General features: G+C 46.9%; 1 protein-coding gene across 1 annotated transcript in view; it reads right to left on the bottom strand.

The window, feature by feature from the left end:
- The window catches only part of LOC144480958 (uncharacterized), a 123,368-nt gene extending 100,410 nt beyond the window's left edge, over nucleotides 1-22,958 (bottom strand). Inside the window, 1 exon segment of the mRNA XM_078200572.1 lies at nucleotides 21,763-22,958. Coding sequence (XP_078056698.1) covers nucleotides 21,763-22,733 — 971 coding nt within the window. The 5' untranslated portion in view covers nucleotides 22,734-22,958.
- Between the last annotated feature and the right edge of the window lie 1,962 nt (nucleotides 22,959-24,920).

Genomic DNA, 24,920 nt, shown 5'->3' with positions numbered 1-24,920 from the left:
CTATGCTGGCTGCTTTGCCGAGGCAGCTGGAAGTGTAGACAGAGTCAATGGATGGGAGGCTGGTTTGTGTGATGGATTGGGCTACATTCACGACCTTTTGGAGATCCTTGCGGTCTTGGGCAGAGCAGGAGCCATACCAAGCTGTGATACAACCAGAAAGTATGCTTTCTATGATGCATCTGCAAAAGTTGGTGAGAGTTGTAGCTGACATGCCAAATTTCCTTAGTCTTCTGAAAAAGTAGAGGAGTTGGTGGGCTTTCTTAACTATAGCGTCAGCATGGGGGGACCAGAACAAGAAATGAGAACAGGCTGGAAAATGAAGAGAAAGCTAAGATGAAGAGGAATTTCTTCACTCAAGGATGTAGTGAAGTTTTGAAATTCATTACCCCAGAGGACTATGGAGCCTCAGTCATCAAGAATTTTCAAGAGAGAGAGTGATAGCTTTCTAGATATTGAAGATATCAAGGGATATGGTTATCTTTTCTCATTTCTTAGCAAGAAATGAGCTGAAAAAGGAGCTTAGGAGAGCTGGGAGGGGACATGAGAAGTCCTTGGCCGGTCGGATCAAGGAAAACCCCAAGGCTTTTTACTCTTATGTGAGGAATAAAAGAATGACCAGGGTGAGGCTGGGGCCGGTCAAGGACGGCAGTGGGAATTTGTGCATGGAGTCAGAAGAGATAGGAGAGGTGATGAATGAATACTTTTCTTCGGTGTTCACCAAGGAGAGGGGCCATGTTTTTGAGGAAGAGAGGGTGTCACAGGCTGATAGGCTGGAGGAAGTAGATGTTCGGAGGGAAGATGTACGAGCAATTTTGAATAAACTGAAAGTTGATAAGTCCCCTGGGCCTGATTAAATATATCCTAGGAGTCTTTGGGAGGCAAGGGATGAGATAGCAGAGCCTTTGGCATTGATCTTTGCGTCCTCACTGTCCACGGGGATGGTGCCAGAGGACTGGAGAATGGCGAATGTGGTTCCTCTGTTTAAGAAAGGGAATAGAAATTACCCTGGTAATTATACGCTGGTTAGTCTTACTTCGGTGGTCGGTAAGTTGATGGAAAAGGTCCTTAGGGATAGGATTTACGACCATTTAGAAAGATGCAGCTTAATCCGGGATAGTCAGCACGGATTTGTGAAGGGCAAGTCTTGCCTCACAAATTTGATAGAATTTTTTGAGGAGGTAGTGCAGTTGATGTCATATACATGGATTTTAGTAAGGCGTTTGATAAAGTCCCCCATGGTCGGCTTATGAAGAAAGTAAGGATGTGTGGGATAGAGGGAAGTTTGGCCGATTGGATAGGTAACTGGCTATCTAACAGAAGACAGAGGGTGGTGGTGGATGGAAAATTTTCGGACTGGAAACCGGTTACCAGCGGAGTGCCACAGGGATCAGTGCTTGGTCCTCTGCTATTTGTCATTTTTATAAATGACTTGGAGGAGGGGGCTGAAGGGTGGATCAGTAAATTTGCTGATGACACCAAGATTGGTGGAGTAGTGGATGAGGTGGAGGGCTGTTGTAGGCTGCAAAGAGATATAGATAGGATGCAGAGCTGGGCTGAAAAATGGCAAATGGAGTTTAACCCTGATAAATGTGAGGTGATTCATTTTGGTAGGACAAATTTAAATGTGGATTACAGGGTCAAAGGTAGGGTTCTGAAGAATGTGGAGGAACAGAGAGATCTTGGGGTTCATATCCATAGATCTCTGAAGGTTGCCACTCAAGTGGATAGAGTCGTGAAGAAGGCCTATAGTGTGTTGCCGTTCATGAACAGGGGGTTTGAGTTTAAGAGCCGTGGGGTTATGCTGCAACTGTACAGGACCTTGGTGAGACCACATTTGGAATATTGTGTGCAGTTCTGGTCACCTCACTATAAGAAGGATGTGGAGACACTGGAAAGAGTGCAAAGGAGATTTACCAGGATGCTGCCTGGTTTGGAGGGTAGGTCTTATGAGGAAAGGTTGAGGGGACTTGGGCTTTTCTCTTTGGAGCGGAGGAGGTTGAGAGGAGACTTGATAGAGGTTTATAAGATGATGAGAGGGATAGATAGAGTGAACGTTCAAAGACTATTTCCTCGGGTGAATGGAGTGGTAACTAGGGGGCATAACTATAGGGTTCATGGTGGGAGATATAGGAAGGATGTCCGAGGTAGGTTTTTTACTCAGAGAGTGGTTGGGGTGTGGAATGGACTGCCTGCAGGGATAGTGGAGTCAGAAACTTTAGGAACATTTAAGAAGCTATTGGATGGTCACATGGAGTACTTCGGGATGATGGGGAGGAAATAGCTTGATTTGGGTTTCAGACAAAGCTCGGCACAACATTGTGGGCCGAAGGGCCTGTTCTGTGCTGTACTGTTCTATGTTCTAGAACAGGTTGGTGGTGATCAGGACACCTAAAAACTTGAAGCTTTCTTCTTCCTCACTTAACCCCTCTGGAATACAACAAATTTGTTACCGTCTTCCCTGTGGGCTCGTTTTTAGAGTTTTCTTGGACAGTTTTTAAGGGAACTGCCTTTATGTTAGCTGCCTCCTTTTCAAGGCAATCCCTCACAATGGCCCCAAGAATTACTACACCATTTCTATTTTATACATCGATGCGCGATATAACACACGAGAGGCGTGATGTACTCGGGAAATAAAGGCTTTTATTGCCAACAATAACAGAGCTACTATATACAGTATACGATCCCAGACTAAAGGGTCACCAGGCAGAGCAGTGACCTTTATACCTCTCCCAGGAGGCGGAGCCAACTGGGGTGTACCATAGGACTATATTAACAGGTAGAACAGCCCAACCCTAACCCCAACAGTAACATATCTACAGACTCATAGTACTGGCCAGACCATGGCTCAGCACTACCTGGTGGGAACCAACAATGGTTCACCACATTCACCCCTCCTTTGAAAACAAAGGCCGGCGGGGTACAAAACACAGAACAATTGTTCATCTGTCTATAAGTTCAAACGGTCTGGGGGACCGCACCGTCGCTGTGACCTCCTCAACACCGGCGATGACACCGGTTCAGGCAATCGCGGTGACGTTCTCTCCAAGGCGATGTCCAGCGACTCCTCCAGTGCCTCACGGGCCGGTAGACCCCGAGGTGGTGACCATCCGCTGAACTCGGGCACGCCTTGAAGTGGCGACCATCTCCTGGACTCAGGCAAGCTGTACACGGGAGTAAGAGGGTTAAGTGGTGGTCCCGATACTGCCCGCGCCGTGTCAGGAGGGGAAATAATGGTTGGGGGGTCCCTAGCAGGAGGTGTGGGAGAGACAGGGGTTTCCAAGTCCCCTGCTGGCGCCAGGTCTCGAATCGAGACCGTGTCCTCTCGCCCGTCAGGACATGCCACGTAGGCATACTGAGGGTTGGCATGGAGGAGATGGACCTGTTCAACCAAAGGGTGGGACTTGCGGGTCCTAACGTGCCGCCGCAGGAGGACAGGTCCTGAGTACGTCAACCAAGACGGTAATGAGGTCCCAGAGGAAGACTTCCTAGGGAATGAAAACATTCTCTCATGAGGAGTAACGTTGGTTGCCGTACACAGGAGTGAGCGTATGGAGTGGAGCGCATCAGGGAGTACCTCTTGCCAACGGGAGACTGGAAAACCTTTAGACCCCAACGCCAGTAAGACAGCCTTCCAGACTGTAGCATTCTCTCGTTCGACCTGTCCGTTACCCCTTGGGTTGTAGCTCGTGGTTCTACTAGAGGCAATCCCATATGAGCAGGTATTGCCTCAAGTCATTGCTCATGAACGACGAGCCCCTATCGCTGTGGATATAACAGGGGTAACCGAACAGGGTGAAAAGATCACGAAATGCCTTGATAAACGTGGCAGCGGTCATATCAGAACAGGGAATGACAAAAGGGAATCGTGAGTACTCATCAACCACATTGAGGAAGTACACGTTCCGATCTGTCGAGGGAAGGGGGCCCTTAAAGTCCATACTCAGTCTTTCGAAGGGACGAGTGGCCTTAACGAGGTGTGCCCTGTCAGGTCGGTAGAAGTGCGGTTTGCATTCCGCGCATACCCGGCAGCTTCTGGTTATGGACCTGACATCCTCCACCGAGTAGGGTAGATTCCGGGCCTTTATGAAGTGGAAGAGCCGAGTGACCCCCGGATGGCAGAGGTCATTGTGGAGAGCCTGTAATCGATTCTCCTGCATACTAGCGCATGTTCCACGCGACAGGGCATCCGAGGGCTCGTTGAGCTTCCCTGGACGGTACATGATATCATAATTGTAGGTGGAGAGTTCGATTCTCCACCTCAAGATTTTATCATTCTTGATCTTACCCCGTAACGTATTGTTGAACATGAACGCCACGGACCGCTGGTCCGTGAGTAGAGTGAACCGTTTTCCCGCCAAGTAATGGCATCAATGCTGGACGGCCTCCACAATGGCCTGGGCCTCCTTTTCCACCGCCGAATGTCGAATTTCGGGGCCTTGGAGGGTGCGAGAGAAAAAGCCGACGGGCCTGCCCGCCTGGTTAAGTGTGGCGGCCAGGGCGAAATCAGATGCATCGCTCTCCACCTGAAAGGGGATGGACTCATCGATAGCGTGCATCGTGGCTTTCGCGATGTCGGCTTTTATTCTTGCAAAGGCTAAGCGAGCCTCTGTTGCTAGGGGAAAAGAAGTGGACTTAATGAGCGGACGGGCTTTGTCCGCGTAATTGGGAACCCACTGTACATAATAAGAGAAGAAGCCTCAGCATCTTCTCAGTGCTTTTGCACTAGTGGGCAGGGGAAGTTCAGAGAGGGGGCGCATACGGTCTGGATCAGGGCCAATGACCCCGTTTTCCACCACGTATCCGAGGGTGGCTAAACGGCGCGTACGAAACACACACTTCTCCCTGTTGTAGGTCAAGTTCAGGCGAGATGCAGTGCGTAGGAAATTCAGGAGATTTGTGTCGTGGTCCTGCTGGTCATGGCCGCAGATGGTGACATTATCCAGGTACGGGAAGGTAGCCCGCAGCCCGTTCTGGTCCACCATTCGGTCCATAGCACGCTGGAAGACCGAGACCCCATTCGTGACACCAAAAGGAACCCTTAAAAAATGGTACAGGCGACCATCCGCCTCAAAGGCCGTGAATTGTCGGTCCTCTGGGCGAATGGGGAGCTGGTGATAAGCAGATTTTAAGTCGATGGTGGAGAACACCCGGTACTGCGCAATCTGATTGACCATGTCAGATATGCGCGGGAGGGGATACGCATCCAGCTGTGTGTATCTGTTAATGGTCTGACTATAGTCTATGACCATCCGGGATTTGTTCCCATTCTTAACAACCACGACTTGCGCTCTCCAAGGACTAGCGCTAGGTTGGATGATCCCTTCCTTGAGGAGCCGCTGAACTTCAGATCGAATGAAGATCCGATCCTCAGCGCGGTAACGCCTGCTCTTTGTTGCGATGGGCTTGCAGCCTGGCATGAGATTCTGGAATAGGGAGGGTGTGGTAATCCTAAGTGTTGAGAGACTACATGTGGAGCGCGTTGGGCAATTTAGAGGCTGCGGGTCTCCCACTGAAAGCAGAGGGGGTGGCCCATCGTACTGCAGGGTTACACTCTTCAAGTGGACCATAAAATCTAGTCCTAGGAGTATTGGCGCGCAAAGGTGCGGTAACACAAGGAGCCTGAAGTTCTCGTAAACCGTGCCCTGCACCGTCAGATTGACCACGCAGCTCCCTAGCACGGTGACAGACCGGGACCTTGACGCCATCAAAATTGTCTGCTTGACAGTCCGAATCTGGAGACCACACCGCTTCACGGTGTCCGGGTGAATGAAGCTCTCCGTGCTCCCGCTGTCAAACAAACAATAAATCGGGCGTTTGTTTACCTGTATGTCCATCATGGACTTGTCGAGTCTGTGAGGCTTGGCCTGGTCCAGGATGATCGATGCCACCGTTGGTTCGTGGGTGCAACTGCAGGCAGCTGAGATGGTTGATGACGACCCCTGCTGGTCATTCGCGGTCGGTGCCGACCAAAATGGCTGCCCCCATAGGTCGCACATGGACGATGGCGCCAAAACCTGCGGCCCCTGCAGGTCGCACGTGTCTTGCGACTCCGTCGTTCGGAATGGCGACGTCCTGGAATCGCACGTGGTAGAAGACCTTGAAGACGCAGAAGACAAGGAGGCCGGCTCCGGGGAGTCACACGCCGCACTGCTGTTCTTGGATGGAGGTTTGGACCGGCATACTTTGGGATAATGCCCCTTCTTGCCGCAGGCGGAGCACAACACCGCTTTAGCTGGACATCGCTGCCGAGGGTGTTTCACCCCCCCACAGAAGTAACACCGCGGGCCACCTGGAGCTGCTGCCGTCGTCTGGTCCGAGGCTGGGAACGCAATCGCGCAGTTTTTCGGTCCCGCTGAATGAAGTGGAGTCTGTGACTGCCCCTGCCACACTGTCTCCACGTGGTCGTCGGGGTACATCGCCAGACTTTTGGAGGCTGTTTCTAGAGCGTCAGCTAACTCTATGGTTTTAGTGAGATCGAGGTTACCTTGCTCCAACAGCCGAAGGCGGATGTACGACGAGCCGATTCCCGCCACGAACGCATCTCGAGCTAGGTCGTTCATGTACTGGGCTGCCGACACTGACCTGCAGTTGCAGGCTCTGGCTAGCTGCTGAAGCTCGCATGCGTACTGTTCCGTCGTTTCGCCGGGCTGCCACCGTCGAGTGGCTAGAAGGTATCGAGCATGGATCTCATTCGGCGGTTTGTTGTATCGCTTCTTGAGAAGATCGAGGGCCCCTTTGTAGTCGGTGGCCCCACGGATCGCTAAGTATATAGCGTCGCTTACCCTCGCGTGGAGGACCCGGAGTCTGTCGGTGTCGTCGGTGACCGCTGTGGAGGTGTCGAGGTAATCTTGGAAACACTTCAACCAGTGGTCGAAAGTGTTCGATGCTCCCGCCGCACGTGGGTCCAACGTAAGCCGTTCGGGTTTAAGCATTTGCTCCATGTTTTCTTTTGTCGTTTTTAAAAGAATTTACTTGTTGGCAATAAAATTGATGCGCGATATAATACACGAGAGGCTGGATGTACTCGGGAAATAAAGGCTTTTATTGCCAACAATAACAGAGCTACTATATACAGTATACGATCCCAGACTAAAGGGTCACCAGGCAGAGCAGTGACCTTGAAACCTCTCCCAGGAGGCGGAGCCAACTGGGGTGTACCATAGGACTATATTAACAGGTAGAACAGCCCAACCCTAACCCCAACAGTAACATATCTACAGACTCATAGTACTGGCCAGACCATGGCTCAGCACTACCTGGTGGGAACCAACAATGGTTCACCACATACGTACTCTGGCTTTTCCACCAAGACTTTTGCTCAAGTTCAAAAGAATCTGGATCATATCCTTTCTCAATCATTTTCCTAAATAATTTGTGGTTTTCTGTTACAACAGCCTGGATCAGAAATCAGCCTTTCCTCAAACCAGATCTACACTTTTTGCCATTTTTTACAAGTCCACGCAAGAGTGCTCCAGACTTGTACAATCTCTCTCACTCTCTCAAGACAAGCTTTCTGTCTGTCAGTTTTCTTTCTGTTTCTCACCCTCTTTTCTCAATTCCACAGACCCCACTCTGGGAATTTTCCCAAGTCTAAGCCCACGGATTTTCGCCAAAAGCATGACTCTTACTTTCTAACTTCTCGGACAAATGCGAGGTAATGCATTTTGGAAGGTCAAATAAACATAGGAAATATACATAAATGGCAGAACCCTTAAGAGTATTGATAGGCAGCGGGATAAGTGGAAACGCAGGTGGGGAAGGTAGTCAAGAAGGCATACGGCACGCTTGCCTTCATCGGCATTGAGTTTAAAAATTGGCAAGTCATGTTGCAGCTTTATAGAACCTTAGTTAGGCTGCACTTGGAATATAGTGTTCAATTCTGGTCGCCACACTACCAGAAGGATGTGGAGGCTTTGGAGAGGGTATGGAAAAGATTTACCAGGATGGAGGGCATTAGCTATGAGGAGAGGTTGAATAATCTCACTGGAACGACGGAGGTTGAGGGGCGACCTGATAGAAGTCTACAAGATTATGAGAGGCATGGACAGAGTGGATAGTCAGAAGCTTTTTCCCAGGGTGGAAGAGTCAATTACTAGGGGGCATAGGTTCAAGGTGCGAGGGGCAAGGTTTAAAGGAGATGTATGAGGCAAGCTTTTTTTTTTTACACAGAGGGTGGTGGGTACCTGGAACTCGCTGCCGGGGGAGGGAGTGGAAGCAGACTTTTAAGGGGCGTCTGGACAAATGAATAGGATGGGAATAGAGGGATATGGTCCCCGGAAGGGTAGGGGGTTTTAGTTCAGTCGGGCAGCATGGTTGGTGCAGACTTGGAGGGCCGAAGGGCCTGTTCCTGTGCTGTAATTTTCTTTGTTCTTTGTCCTGTACTGGGGACCAGTACTAAGGTTTCCTCCCCAAAAATTTCAATAATACATCATTTCCCCACCCACAAGGGCAGCTTAACGTCTCAGGTTGTCTCCTCCCACCCCTCCAGATGGTTTTAGCCTTCCGTTACGGGTGCGCGGCTTTTCAATTAGCTCTGCTGTCGAACAGCGTCAGGATTCTGTCCCTGACCTTTCGGATTACGCGCGCCCCACAATGGAAAATCCCTACCAAGCATCTCAGCCAACTGCATCCCACCATTCAGCACAATGATATCTCGTTTGTCCATTCAATCCGGGTGCTAACTCCCACCTTGGCTAAAGTCACTTCCCTGTTGCTAAGTAACTATAGACACTTATCAGTGAGGTCAAAATGAATATTCCCACTGGATCATTGCCAAACTGGATAGACACGTGATCCTGCCTCCAGGTTAGCATTCTTTCTGGTTGTATCACAGCTTACTATGGCTTCTGCTCTGCCCAAGACCACAAGAAGCTACAAAAGGTCATGAACGAAGCCCAGTCCATCACGCAAACCAGCCTCCCATCCATTGACTCTGTCTACACTTCCCGTTGCCTCGGCAAAGTAGCCAGCATAAGGACTCCAAGCACCCCGGACATTCTCTCTTCTACCTTCTTCCGTCGGGAAAAATATACAAAAGTCTGAGGTCACATACCATCCGACTCAAAAACAGCTTCTTCCCTGTTGCTGTCATCAGACTTTTGAATGGACCTACCTCGCATTAAGTTGATCTTTCTCTACACTCTTGCTATGACTGTAACACTACATTCTGCACTCCCTCCTTTCCTTCTCTATGAACGGTATTTTTTGTCTGTATAGCGCGCAAGAAACAATACTTTTCACTGTATACTAATACATGTGACAACAATAAATCAAATCAAATAGGTATCTATTCTATGTCTAGACAATGAACACATCTATTCATAAACTTGCAATATGTGTTCCTGCATAAGAAACTTCCTGATATGAATTCTGCTAACTACAGGGTTCCCAGGCCTTTGCTTCTGAACTATTCACCTTTACCCTCATACCTTGTGATAACCTGCCTTTGGCTGAAGTGAACAATGATCCGTACAATACGCAAAATACATTTAAATTATCAGCATACATGTTTTAAATCATAATTATTTGTTTAATTCCCTTTCTGCATTCACCTTACAAATGGAGATAGATAGGTTAGGAGAGTGGGCCAAAATGTGGCAGATGGAGTTTAATGTGGATAAGTGTGAACAGGTCATGCATTTTGGTCGGAAAAATGGGAAGGCGACTTATTATTTAAATGGGGAGAGACTACGGGGTGTTCTGGTGCAGAGGGATCTGGGTGTCCTCGTTCATGCATCACAGAAAATTAGCATGCAGGTACATTAGTTAATAAAGAAAGTGAATGGAATGTTGGCATTGATAGCTAAAGGAATAGAATATAAAGGTAAGGAAGTATTGTCGCAACTATACAAGGCATTGGTGAGAACGCACCTGGAGTATTGTGCACAGTTTTAGTCCCCTTATTTGAGGAAAGATGTAGTGGCATTGGAGGCAGTTCAGAGAAGGTTCACCAGATTAATTCCAGAGATGAAGGAAGGGGTTTGTCATATAAAGAGAACAGTTTAGGCCGAGACTCTCTGGAATTTAGAAGAATGAGGGGAGATCAAATTGAGGTATTCAAGATGATAAAAGGTCTGGATAAAGTAGACATGGAGCGGATGCTTCCTCATGTGGGACATTCTAGGACGAGAGGTCATAGTCTTAGGATAAGGGGCAGCAAATTTAAAACAGAGTTGAGGAGAAACTGCTTCTCCCAAAGGGTTGTGAATCTGTGGAATTTGCTAACCCAAAGTGCGGTGGATGCTGGGACAGTGAGTGAATTTAAGGAGGAGTTAGACAGATTTTTAATTGGTAATGGGTTAAAGGGTTACGGGGAGAAGGCAGGAAAAGGGGATGAGGAGCATATCAACCATGATCGAATGGCAGAGCAGACTTGATGGGCTGAATGGCCTAATTCTGCTCCTATATCTTATGAACTGCACTCACATATGTTTAAACTATTCTCTTGTTAGCTTATTAACTTGTTTCAAGAGTTATTCAACTCTTTAATGGTCGTCCTGTGCATTGTCTAAAAAGCTTACTTTTTTTTATTCTTTCGTGGGACGTGGGACGTGGGCGTCGCTGGCTGGCCAACATTTATTGATGTGGAGATGCCGGCGTTGGACTGGGGTGAACACAGTAAGAAGTCTCACAACACCAGGTTAATGTCCAACAGGGTTATTTGGTAGCAAATACCATCTTGGTATTTGCTCCCAAATAAACCTGTTGGACATTAACCTGGTGTTGTGAGACTTCTTACAACATTTATTGCCCATCCCTAGTTGCCCTTGGAGGCCAGCTGATAATCAAACATATTGCTGTGGCACTGGAGTTAGATGTAGGCCAGACCAGGTAAGGACGGCAGACTTCCTTCCCTAAAGGACATTAGTGAACCAGATGAGTTTTTCCGACAATGGTTTCATGGTCATCAGTCGATTCTTAATTCCAGATATTTTTATTGAATTCAAATTCCACCATCTGCCATGGCGGGATTAGAACCCAGTGTTCCCAGAATATTAACTGAGTTTCTGAATTAATAGTCTAGCGATAATACCACCAGACCATCGCATCCCCTACTAACTGGTTAGAAATCCCCACTTCACCCTATTTGTTGTTTTGATTTCAAGTCTCCATCTTCTACCCTCAATTAATTCTATCTAATCTGATGCATCCCACTCATTATTGTCTGACCTCGGTCAAAAATCTTACTAACTGTCCTGGCTTGGGACAATTCACACATCTTTAACCTGTGATTATCCCTCTCTCCACTCGCATTGTCTGTAAAGACGTGATTACCTGTAAAGACTTGCATTCCAACCATTATCTTGCAATTGAGTCTTTGTCTATATGTGCCCCGTTTGTGAACATAACTCTCCACTAACCTGATGAAGGGGCAGCGCTCCGAAAGCTCATGATACCAAATAAACCTGTTGGACTTTAAACCTGGTGTTGTGAGACTTCTTACAGGGAGAATTTATCATGGTCAACGCACCTAACCCGCACATCTTTGGACTGTGGGAAGAAACCAGAGCACCCGCAGGAAACCCAGGCAGACACTGGGAGAATGTGCAAACTCTACACAGACAGTGACCTGCTGGGAATCGAACCCGGGTCCCTGGCATTGTGAGGCAGCAGTGCTAACCACTGCGCCACCGTGTCCACTGATGTCTGCTTCATTTCTTCTTCAAAGGAAACTTTGCTCTTATATCATAAAAACCATCTAAACTGTCTATATCTTTTTTTTCTTACCCCTTTAACTGTCTTCTTTCTCATCATCATCATTCTCGTTATCCATCAAGTAAATTAATTTCACGCTGCCTATTTGTGGGGAGCAGTAAGCTCTCCCACTGAGCCCTTCTGGCGTCAGACAAATTCTTCAGCCTTCCCGAGTTCAAATTTGTTCTAGGCGGGGATCCTGGATTCAGGATTCAATCCTGGACCGGGGAGCGGCGCGGGCTTGGAGGGCCGAAGGGCCTGTTCCTGTGCTGTATTGTTCTTTGTTCTTTGTTCTTTGTGTGCTGTGTGTGTGTAATCACTTCTCCCAGCATTGCGATCGGTTCACTAACTTAGACCACCCACACCGCACAATCCAACTAGAATGCTGTTAAGGTCAGTACAGCAGTGTAATGTTACATGTCGGGTCGGATACTTCAAGGTGTTCTATGAAGCTTGCCTGTCCTGTGATCTTTTATGTTGAATTTGGCTAGGATGAGAATGAGAATGAGAAGTTTCACTTCAGGTGTGACTCAACTGACCCACGAGGAGCTTTTATCAAAAACAAAGTTTAATTAAGAATATTGTTGACATGGATAGTAAGACACTTAGGAAGAACTTTTAACAATTACAAACAAGAAACACAACAACCACGATAATGTATAACTCTTAAGGAAATATCTCTAATATGTTCCACCCAAAGCCAACGTCTAATACACAAACCCCTCCAAATAAACACAATACAGCATAGGTTAATGCTCACTTGTTACAGGAATCCCGCCTCCTAGGTTGAGTGCTGAAAATCCCTTGTGAAGAAACTCAGAAGAGGTTGTAGTCGAATCTATTTCCCAAAACACAGCTTCTTTAAGGCAGAACCAAACAAATAGAAAGACAGGGAGAGAGAGAGGCTGCTTCTTAGCTTGCTGCTAAACTGCTTCCAAAAAAACTTCCCCAAACGAAACTAAAAGCCCAAAGGAAAAAAGCCCCATCACCTGACTGCCACAAACGAAACTGAAAGCCCTATCACCTGACTGCCACGGCTTAGCTCCAGCACCCCAATGACACCGCTGAAGCTGCATGATTTTTAAAAAAAACTTTCTTAAAGGTATACTCACACGACAGTAATAATTCCCATTATAATCTGACAGCCCTAAAACTGGTGCTGTTGCTAAAAGATGTTTTGTAACTACTCACTAGATGCGCTCCCACCTTTTACCAGGTTTTGAATGGGGCTGACTATTGCTGCGATATTGAGAGTCTACAAATACATTCTCAAAGTCTTGAAGCTGCTCCATTTGCAGTTCCCTGTAGAACAAAAGATCAATCCCGCTTGAGGGCAGAATGGGCTAATTAATCTGAATTTATCTGACAGTCCAAAAGCTTAAAATTTTGTAATTCTCAGTACCTGCAAAAAAAAAACCTTCAGCCGTGATGAACTTAAGTTGTTAACGGACAAGAATTAATTCTCTGCTACTGTTAAGTTCGTTTTTCGTGAGACTCTTCCGTCCCTGATACAAAGGCAAACATCAACTGTTGTCCGATTCAAAAGTTCTTTATTTGTCTTACATATGCAAGCTGGCAAAAATTTGCTACGTAACCTCCACTCAGTGCTGGGAGTCAGTTAGCAAAAGCCCCCCCGAAGCAACAAGGCTGACCCCTTTTATACAGTTTACAATCCCATCAGGTAGATGTGATTTCAAACAAGACTTAAGCACACATCACCCGATTCAATCAAAAACTAGTAGTTACAGGAATTGCTGCATAAGAAAGAACATCCTATTAAAATACACATTTACTACTTACAACCCCCACCAATCAGAACATAAGCATAATGTTTTTAGGATATGACATTTGTTAGCGCAAAAGAGAACATTATCACGTACTCAGCTAGACTCGCACCCCAGCCGGGATCAGCAAGCTGGAGCCTGTGGTTAACCTGTTTTGTCAGTTTGCTCCGATGAGCTGTTTCTCTGCCGTTCTTGCAAGCCCTCGACAGTGGACATTAACTCTTTAATATCTCACTACCCTGGAAAGGGGTGGAATAAAGTTCTATAACGGATGTCATTGCATTATCACCCAAGGTCCAGGAATCAAAATAAAAAGTGCATTACATTAACACTGCAATGAAATTACTGTGAAAATCCCCAAGTCGCCACATTCCGGCACCTGTTCAGGTACACTGAGGGATAATTTAACACGGCCAATGCACCTAACCAGCACGTCTTTCAGACTGTGGGAGGAAACCCGAGCACCCGGAGAAAACCCACAGGGAGAACGTGCACAGACAGTGACCCAAGCCGGGAATTGAACCCGGGTCCCTGGCGCTTTGATGCAGCAGTGCTAACCACTGCGCCACCGTTCTGCCCGCAAAATCTCTCACCTTAAACTTTTTTCCCTGGTATCCAATTCCAGAATTTTCGTTTTCCTGGTGCCAATTGTGTCAGGGAATAAATCTTTGGACCTGACAAGGAATTTAACCCCTTATCAATCCGACGCAGGATTGGGCAGAATCATTTCAAATATCCCAAATATTTGCCATCCGTTATAAATTAAATCCATCTCATTCTCATATGTGTGAATCTCATAGAATCATACAGTACAGAAAAGGCCCTTTGGCCTATCAAGTCCACACCAACACATTAAAAACACCTGAATTCCCACCGAATCCCATTGGCCAGCTGATAGCCCTGAATGTTATGATGTGCCAAGTGCTGATCCAGGTACTTTTTGAAGGAAGTCATAGAGATTTAAGCCTGGAAGCAGGCCCTTCAGCCCAACTTGTCCATGCTGCCCTTTTTTTAACCATTAAGCTAGTCTCAATTGCCCATGTTTGGCCCATATCCCTCTGTACTCAATCTTACCCATGTCACTGTCTAAACGCTTTTTAACAGACAAAATTGTACCCCCTCTACTACTACCTCTGGCAGCTTGTTCCAGACAATCAACACCTTCTGAGTGAAAAAACTTCCCCTCTGGATCCTTTTGTATCTCTCCCCTCTCAGCTTAAACCTATGCCCTCTAGTTTTAGACTCCCCTACCTTTGGGAAAAGATGTTGAATATCTAACTGATCTATGCCCTCCATTATTTTCTAGACCCGATAAGATTATAAGATCACCCTAAGTCTCCTAAGCTCCAGGGAAAAAAGTCCCAGTCTATCCAGCCTCTCTTTATAACTCAAATCTGTACCATCCTAGTGAATCTTTTCTGCACTCTTTCTAGTTTAATAATATCCTTTCTATAATAGGGTGACCAAAACTATACACAGTTTTCCAAGTGTGGCCTGACCAATATCTTGTACAATTTCAACCAGACGTCTCAACTCCTGTATCCAATGTTCTGACCAATGAAACCAAGCATGCTGAATGCCTTCTTCACCACTCTGTCCACCTTCAAGGAGCTATGAACCTGTACCCCTAGATCGCTTTGTTATGTAACTCTCCCCAACACCCTACCATTAACTGAGTATGTCCTATCCTGGTTCAATCTACCAAAATGCATCACCTCGCATTTATCTAAATTAAACTCCATTTGCCATTCGTCAGCCCACTGGCCCAATTGATCAAGATCTTGTTGCAATCCGGGATAACCTTCTTCACTGTCCACTATGCCACCAATCTTGGTGTCATCCACAAACTTACAAACCGTGCCTCCTAAATTCTCAGCCAAATCATTAATATAAATGACAAATAACACTGATCCCTGAGGCACACTGCTGGTCACAGGCCTCCAGTTTGAAAAACAACCCTCTACAACCACCCTCTGTCTTCAGTCACCAAATAACCCTGTTGGACTTTAACCTGGTGTTGTGAGACTTCTTACTGTGTTTACCCCAGTCCAACGCCGGCATCTCCACATTCAGTCATCAAGCCAATTTTGTATCCATTTGGCTACCTCACTCTGAATCCCGTGAGATTTAACCTTATGCAACAACCGACCACGCAGTACCTTGTCAAAGGCCTTGCTAAAGTCCTTGTGGACAACATCAATTACACTACCGTCATCTACCTTCTTGGTTACCACATCAAAAAATTAATCAAATTTGTGAGACATGATTTTCCACTCACAAAGCCATGCTGACTGTCCCTAATCAATCCTTGCGTCTCTAAATGCCTGTAGATCCTGTCTCTCAAAATACCTTCCAACAATTTACCCACCACAGATGTGAGGCTCACTGGCCTGTAGTTCCCAGGCTTTTCCCTGCAGCCCTTTTTAAACAAAGGCACAACACTTGCCACCCTCCAATCTTCAGGCACCTCATCCGTGACTATCGATGATTCAAATATCTCTGCTAGGGGACCCGCAATTTCCTCCCTAGCCTCCCACAATGTCCTGGGATATACTTCATCAGGTCCCGGGGATTTATCCACCTTGATGCACTTTAAGACCTCCAGCACCTCCTTCTCTGTAATAATTACATTCCCCAAGACATCACTATTTCTTTCCCCAAGTTCCCTAACATCCAGGCTTTTCTGAATAGTAAATACTGATGAGAAATATTCATTTAGGATCTCACCTATCTCTCATGGATCTGCACATAGATGACCTTGTTGATCTTTAAGAGGCCCTACTCACTTCCTAGTTACTCTGGTGGCCTTTATGTATTTGTAGAAGCTCCATGGATTCTCCTTTGCCTCATCTGCAAAAGCAATCTTGTGTCTCCTTTTTTGCCCTCCTGATTCCTCCCTTAATTCTATTCCTGCACCTTCTATACTTTTCAAAGGATCCACTTGATCCCAGCTGCCCATGCATGTCATGTGCCTCCTTCTTCTTCTTGACCAGGGCCTCAATATCCCGAGTCGTCCCTACTTCTACCAGCCCTGCCCTTCACTCTAAGAGGAATGTGCTTACCCTGAACCCTGGTTAACACACTTTTGAAATCCTCCGAGCCGTCCCTTAGCCTGCCAACAGACTCCCCCAATCAACTTTTGAAAGTTCCTGTCTAATACCATCAAAATTGGCCTTGCCCCAATTTAGAATTTTAACTTTTAGGCCAGACCTATTGTTCTCAATCACTATCTTAAAACTAATTTAGACAGTTTAGGAGAGTGGTCCAAGAAGTGGCTGATGAAATTCAACGTGGGCAAGTGCGAGGTCTTGCACTTTGGAAAAAAGAATAGAGGCATGGACTATTTTCTAAACGGTGACAAAATTCATAATGCTAAAGTGCAAAGGGACTTGGGAGTCCTAGTCCAGGATTCTCTAAAGGTAAACTTGCAGGTTGAGTCCGTAATTAAGAAAGCAAATGTAATGTTGTCATTTATCTCAAGAGGCTTGGAATACAAAAGCAGGGATGTACTTCTGAGGCTTTATAAAGCACTGGTTAGGCCCCATTTGGAGTACTGTGAGCAATTTTGGGCCCCACACCTCAGGAAGGACATACTGGCACTGGAGCGGGTCCAGCGGAGATTCACACGGATGATCCCAGGAATGGTAGGCCTGACATACGATGAACGTCTGAGGATCGTGGGATTATATTCATTGGAGTTTAGGAGGTTGAGGGGAGATCTAATAGAAACTTACAAGATAATGAACGGCTTAGATAGGATGGACGTAGGGAAGTTGTTTCCATTAGCAGGGGAGACTAGGACGCGGGGGCACAGCCTTAGAATAAAAGGGAGTCACTTTAGAACAGAGATGAGGAGAAATTTCTTCAGCCAGAGAGTGGTAGGTCTGTGGAATTCATTGCCACAGAGGGCTGTGGAGGCCGAGACGTTGAGCGTCTTCAAGACAGAAATTGATAAATCTTGATTTCTCGAGGAATTAAGGGCTATGGGGAGAGAGCGGGTAAATGGAGTTGAAATCAACCATGATTGAATGGTGGAGTGGACTCGATGGGCCGAATGGCCTTACTTCCGCTCCTATGTCTTATCGTCTTATGGTCTTAATGGAATTATGGTCACTGGTCCCAATTTCATCGTTCACCAACACTTCTGTCACCTGTACTTCCTTACGTCCCAAGAGGAGGTCAGGTTTTGCCCCCTCTCTAGTCAGACAACCCACCTCCACACCCTCCCAGGCGGCGCATTCCAGACCGTCATCACCCTCTGGGTAAAAAAGGTTTCCCTCACATCCCCCCTAAACCTCCTGCCCCTCACCTTGAACCTAGGTCCCTCATGACTGACCCTTCAACTAAGGGGAACAGCTGCTCCCTATCCACCCTGTCCATGCCCCTCATAATCTTGTACACTTTGATCAGGTCGCCCCTCCATCTTCTCTGCTCCAGAGAAAACAACCCAAGCCTATCCAACCTCTCTTCATAACTTAAATGTCCCATCCCAGGCAGCATCCTGGTGAATCTCCTCTGCATCCCCTCCAGTACAATCACATCCTTCCGATAATGTAGTGACCAGAACAGCACACAGTACTCCAGCTGCGGCTCCACAGTTTTATACAACTACAACATGACTTCCCTGCTTTTGAAATCTGTCTCGACTGATAAAGGCAAGTGTCCCATATGCCTTTTTCACCACCCTATTAACATGTCCTTCTGGTGTCAGAGATCTGTGGACAAACCTGCTCTGCCCAAGACCACAATAAAGTACAAAGGGTCGTGAACGAAGCCCAGTCCATCACGCAAACCAGCCTCCCACCCATTGACTCTGTCTACACTTCCCGCTGCCTCGGAAAAGCAGCCAGCATAATTAAGGACCCCATACACCCCGGACACACTCTCTTCCACCATCTTCCATGGGGAAAAAGATACAAAAGTCTCAGGACATGTACCAACCGACTCAAAAACAGCTTCTTCCCTGCTGCCATCAGACTTTTGAATGATCCTATCTTGCATTAAATTGATCTTTCCCTACACCCTAGCTGTGACTGTAACACTACATTCTGCAACACTCTTCTTTCCTTCTCTATGAACGGTATGCTTTGTCTTTATAGCATGCAAGAAACAATACTTTTCGCTGTATACTAATGCATGTGACAATAATAAATCAAATCAAACATGCCAAGGTTCCTTTGTTCCACAGAACCTCCTAGTGTCCTACTGTTAATTGAATACTTCTTTGTCAAGTTACTCCTTCCAAATTGTATCACCTCACACTTGTCAGGGTTAAATTCCATCTGCCACTTATCTGCGTATTTGACCATTGCATCTATATCTTCTTGTGGCCGAAGACACTCAGCCTCACTGTTAACCATCCATCCAATCTTTGTGTCATCTGCAAACTTAGTACTCCATTGAAAGGGTGGTGCGGTGGCACAGTGTTTAGCACTGCTGCCTCACAGCGCTAGGGACCTGGGTTCGATTCCCAGCTTGGGTCACTGTCTGTGCGGAGTCTGCACATTCTCCCTGTGTCTGTGTGGGTTTCCACCGGGTGCTCCAGTTTCCTCCCACAATCCAAAATATGTGCTGCTAGGTGCATTGGTTATGCTAAATTCTCCCTACCCGAACAGGCGCCGGAGTGTGGCGACTGGGGGATTTTTACAGTAACTTCATTGCAGTGTTAATGTAAGCCTATTTGTGACATTATTAAATAAAATTAAACTTAACCCTACCCCCTCCATAGTCATCAATGTCATTTATATAAATGGTGAATAGGGGGCCCAACACAGATCCTTGTCGTACGCCACTGGACACTGGCTTCCAGTTACTAAAGCAGCCTTCTGTCATCACCCTCTGTCTCCTACAACTGAACAAATTTTGAATGCACTTTATCAAATTACCCTGTATCCCACGTGAATTTACCTTCTTTACAAGTCTCACGTGGGACCTCATCAAAGGCTTTGCTGAAATCCATATAAACTACATGGACTGCACTACAAACCTGGTCACCTCCTCAAAACATTCAATCAAATTTGTTAGGCTTGACCTTCATCTGACGAAGCCATGCTGACGATCCCTGATCAAGCTTTGCCTCTCCAAGTGGAGACAGATGCTCACCTTCAGAAGTTTCTCTAATAGTTTCCCTACCACTGACGTCAGACTCACTGGTCTGTAGTTCCCTGGTTTGTATCCGTATTAAAATTTCCACATGTTTATCAAAATATCCAGGAATCATGCTCATGGCCATTGAAGCAGGTCCTTAACCTATGAAAAGAAAGCTGTATTAATTACACCTCCCCTTTTTGTCATCTGTTTGACTTAAATCACTTAAACTATGATCACACAATCACAATATCAGACACAAAACATTGAAGCTTGAAGCATTCAACCCACAAATATCATCCATACAAGCAGAAAAACTTTAAAACAATAACCAGAATGAATTCTGTAAGCACTCGTGGTTCTGTTTTTAAACTTCCAAATTCCTGTAATTATGATGCAAGGTTAATTCCCCAGAAAGATAAACCTTAACAAATGTAGCCCAAAACAATGATAAAACACATCTACAAACATCCACATAAAACAAACAAAACACACAGGTTCTCACAGCTCGTAAATTTCAAAGAATTAATCCTTCGCATTCTCTCTCACAGCTATAGCTTCTTAACTTGATTGACTTGATAGACCAAATGTCCTCCTTCTGCACTGTAAGGATTCCATAGATTCTGTGATTGTTTCTGTTATAGAGTCAGAGAGTCATAGAGGTTTACAGCATGGAAACACGCCCTTTGGCCCAACTTGTCCATGCTGCCCTTTTTTTAACCCCTAAGCTAGTCCCAATTGCCCACGTTTGGCCCATATCCCTCTATACCCATCTTACCCATGAAACTGTCTAAATGCTTTTTAAAAGACAAAATTGTACCTGCCTCTACTACTACCTCTGGCAGCTCGCTGCAGATACTCACCACCCTCTGTGTGAAACAATTGCCCCTCTGGACCCTTTTGTATCTCTCCCCTCTCACCTTAAACCTATGGCCTCTAGTTTTAGACTCCCCTACCTTTGGGAAAAGATATTGACTATCCAGCTGATCTATGCCCCTCATTATTTTACAGACCTCTATAAGATCACCCCGAAGAAATAATAAATTAAACAAAGTAACCACGTAACCACCGCAGGCCATCTTCATGGCAACATGGCTTTGAGAGGCTTCCAAACAGAATTGCGATCAAAATATCTCAACTCCCTCGTACCCTGTCACTCTGTGATCCTTGTGAAATTTGAAACCAGGTTTTCGCAACAAGACTCAAAGACCATCAGCCCACTGGAGACAAAGTCATGAGACCGGCCAGTCCAGCAGAAAGAAACCCTCCGACCTTCCTCATTGACCAACTGTGAGAATGGGGATGTAACTGAGAAGAGAAACAATCACAGAATCCATTGAATCCCTCCAGTGCAAAAGGAGGCCATTTGGCTCATTGAGACTGCACTGACTCTCTGACAGAGCATCTGACTCAGGCCCAACCCTCTGCCCTATCCCAGGAACCCCAAGTTTCTTCTGTAAGAAACACCCAAATAAATTAAACAAAAGAATGATGTAACCAGCACAGGCTATCTTCATGGCAACACGGCATGCTTTCCGAGGCTTCCAAACAGAATTGCAAACAAAATATCTTTTAACTTCCAAAGACCCTTTCAATCTTGGATCCTTGTGAATTTTGAAACGAATCCCTCCAATCTACACATCTTTGGACACAAAGGGACAATTTAGTCAATGGCCAATCCATCTAACCTGCACATCTTTCGACTGTGGGAGAAAACCAGAGCACCCAGAGGAAACCTGCGCAGACATGGAGTGAATGTATAAACTCCAGACACACCCAAACCCAGAATCAAACCCTCGTCCCTGGCGCTGTGAAGTAGCAGTGCTAACCATTGTGCCACCATGCCACCGTTAAATGTCAGCTATCTCCCGGGAAACCCCAAGAACAGCAAATCCAAGCCTGTAATCACTTATGAATTTGTTGGTGTCTCAGCAGGTGGGATGAAACACTGAATCCCTTCCCACACTGAGAGCAGATGAACGGCCTCTCCCCAGTGTGAACCCGCTGGTGCCTCTTCAGGTTGGATGACTCCCTAAATCCCTTCCCACACTGAGAGCAGATAAATGGCCTTTCCACAGAGTGGACTTTCTGGTGTCTCCGTAGGGTGGATGGATCAGTGAATCCCTTCCCACATTCAGAGCAGGTGAACGATTTCTCCCCGGTGTGAACTTGCTGGTGTACAAGCAGGCTGGATGACAGAGTGAATCCCTTCCCACACTGGGAGCAGGTGAATGGCCTCTCCCCAGTGTGAACTCGCTGGTGTGTCCGCAGGTGAGAAGTTTGATTGAACCCCCTCCCACACTGAGAGCAAGTGAATGGCCTCCTTCCAGTGTGAACTCTCTGATGTGTCCGCAGGTGAGATAACTGAGTGAATCCCTTCCCACATGCAGAGCAGGTGAATGGCCTCTCCCCAGTGTGAACTCGCTGGTGTGTCCGCAGGCCAGATGAATCACTGAATCCTCGACCACACTGAGAGCAAGTAAATGGTCTCTCCCCGGTGTGAACTCGCTGGTGTCTCTGGAGGGTGCTTGAATGTCTGAATCCCTTTCCACAAGCAGAGCAGGTGAACGGCTTCTCCCCAGTGTGTACACGCTGGTGTATCTGCAGGGTGGACAAATCACTGAATCCCTTTTCACACTGAGAACAAGTGAATGGCTTTTCCCCAGTGTGAATTCTCTTGTGTTTTAAGAGGTGGGGTACCTGAGTGAATCCCTTCCCACACTCAGAGCAGATGAATGGTCTCTCGTGGGTGTGAACTCGCTGGTGCGTCCGGAGGTTGTCTAACCGAGTGAATCCCTTCCCACACTGAGAGCAGGTGAATGGCCTCTCCCCGGTGTGAACTCGCAGGTGCGTCTGCAGTGTTGATGAATGACTAAATTGTTTCCCACACTGGGAGCAGATGAACGGTGTCTCTCCAGTATGAACACGCTCGTGGGTACGCAGGTGGGATGACATAGTGAATCCCTTCCCACACTGAGAGCAGCTGAATGGTCTCTCCCCAGTGTGAACTCGCTGATGTGTCTTCAAGGTGAATGAACGACCAAATCCCTTCCCACACACAGAGCAGGTGAACGGTCTCTCCCCAGTGTGATTGCGCCGATGGATTTCCAGCTCCGATGGGGATCTGTATCCCTTCCCACAGTCATCACATTTCCACGGTTTTTCCATGTTTCGTTTCCTTATATCTCAAGATCGGACAATCAGGTGAAGCCTCATCCACACACTCAGAGCATGTGTACGGTTTCTCCCCGCTGTGAATGCTGCAATATATTTTCAGGCTGTGTAACTGGTTAAAGCTCTTTCCACACTCAGTGCACTGGAACACTCTCACTCAGGTGTGTGTGTGTCTCGGTGCTTTTCCAGTCACACTGATGTTTGAAATCTTTTGAAGGCGACAGATCAGGCAACCATTTCTCCTTCTGGATTCAAAGGCCGATGATATTCAGTTCCTGATTAATTGAGTGACTCTGTCGGATCTAGATGTGACATTTGAGATTTCCGTCTGTAAATCCTCCTCTTCTAATATCCTGTAAAAGGAATTTACAAAATTCACCACAGTCAGTACAGGACAGAAATTCAGAACAGACAATTCTAGTTTCTATGGAACATCCTTTCCTCTCTCATTCCCCAAAAGCTGTAAATCTCCATCCCACACACTCTCCCTCCATTCTCACTCTGCTGTATCTCATATTCACCCTCCCAATTCTCCTGAAGGTGCTGATTGAGGCTGATTGACAGATCCATGCTCACTGCTCCCTGTCCTGGACAGGCAGAGCTGAAAATCTTCAAGCTGACAGCCACGTTAAAGTTTTACATTTGGACATAAATGAGCAGCCTGATGATGTGTGTAATACATTGTATTACCTGGTGAGAGATACATGAAGAATGTGAGGAGGATCTTGATTGAGGCAGCGAGTGGTGACCTGGAAGTTAAAAATCGAAGCCCAGAATGAGAAAATAAATGGAAGGGAGAGAAAAGAAATGTTTCACTCACAGATGTTGGCGACAGGAGGAAGTTTGAATCTGTCTGAAGCTCAATGTTCATTCAGAGAGAGATCAGCAGCAGCTTTGCTGGGCAGGAATGAGCAGCTGAACAAGCTCATTGTCCAGCTACCGCACAATGGGGAGCTCTGATTGGCTGGAGGAGCAGAGTCCTTCCGGTCCTCCAGAGTTTCCATTGGTCAATCCCCCGCAAACAGACAATGAGGGGCGGAGCCCTACGTGGGGGTGGGCGGGACTTTGCCCTCCAGCCGCGCTGAGCTGTTGTCCAATGAGAAGGGCTGGAAGACCCGGACAGACAATGGTCAGGGCGCCGGCTTTGTCCCGGGCCCCGCCCCACACCCGCATATGCGCATTACCCCGAACATTGCGCATGCGCACTTTCGACCCACCGCTCACCCGCTCCGACCAATGGAAAAGGTTGGAGGACCGGAAGGACTCTGGTCCTCCAACCAATCAGCCAATAGCAATCACTCTGCTCCGTGGTGACGTCTCCGGGTTCAGGCGCGCGGACCCCGGAGCCCCGCCCCCACCCATTGTTCCCCCAGCCTGTACATTCCACACATTGTTAGTGCAGTCAGATAGACATATATCTGTCTGGGAGCCTGCATGAGAATGGAGGGAGACTGTGTGGGATGGAGATTCACAGCTTTTGGGGAATGAGAGAGGAAAGAAACTAGAATTGTCTATTCTGAATTTCTGTCTCTATTGACAGTGATGACTTATGTAAATTCCCTTTTTCAGGAAATCAGTATGGAGTTTTGCAGGCAGGAAACTAAGACCAAACATCATACCAAGATGTGACAGAGTCACTCAATAGTTTGGGACCCAAATATAATCAGCCTTCAAAGGAAATGTTTCTCTGCTCTGTCTGCTTCAGGAGATTTTAATGATGTGGAGATTTTAAACATCAGTGTGACTGGAAAAGGACCAAAGCACACGCACACCCGAGTGAGAGTGTTCCAGTGCACTGAGTGAAATCATAGAAACCCTACAGCACAGAAAGAGGCCATTCGGCCCATCGAGTCTGCACCGACCACAATCCCACCCAGACCCTACTCCCATATCCCTACATATTTTACCCACTAATCCCTCTAACCTACGCATCTCAGGACACTAAGGGGCAATTTTACATGGCCAATCAACCTAACTCGCACATCTTTGGACTGTGGGAGGAAACCGGAGCACCCGGAGGAAACCCACGCAGACAATGTGCAAACTCCACACAGACAGTGACCCAAGCCGGGAATCGAACCCCGGTCCCTGGAGCTGTGAAGCAGCAGTGCTAACCACTGTGCTACCGTGCCGCACAAAAGTGTGGAAAGAGCTTTAACCAGTTACACAGCCTGAAAATAC

This window comes from Mustelus asterias, chromosome 30 (assembly GCF_964213995.1).
Source record: "Mustelus asterias chromosome 30, sMusAst1.hap1.1, whole genome shotgun sequence".
NCBI classification, from domain to species: domain Eukaryota; kingdom Metazoa; phylum Chordata; class Chondrichthyes; order Carcharhiniformes; family Triakidae; genus Mustelus; species Mustelus asterias.
Note: the sequence above shows the minus strand (reverse complement) of the source record. Positions and strands in the feature narration are given on the sequence as shown.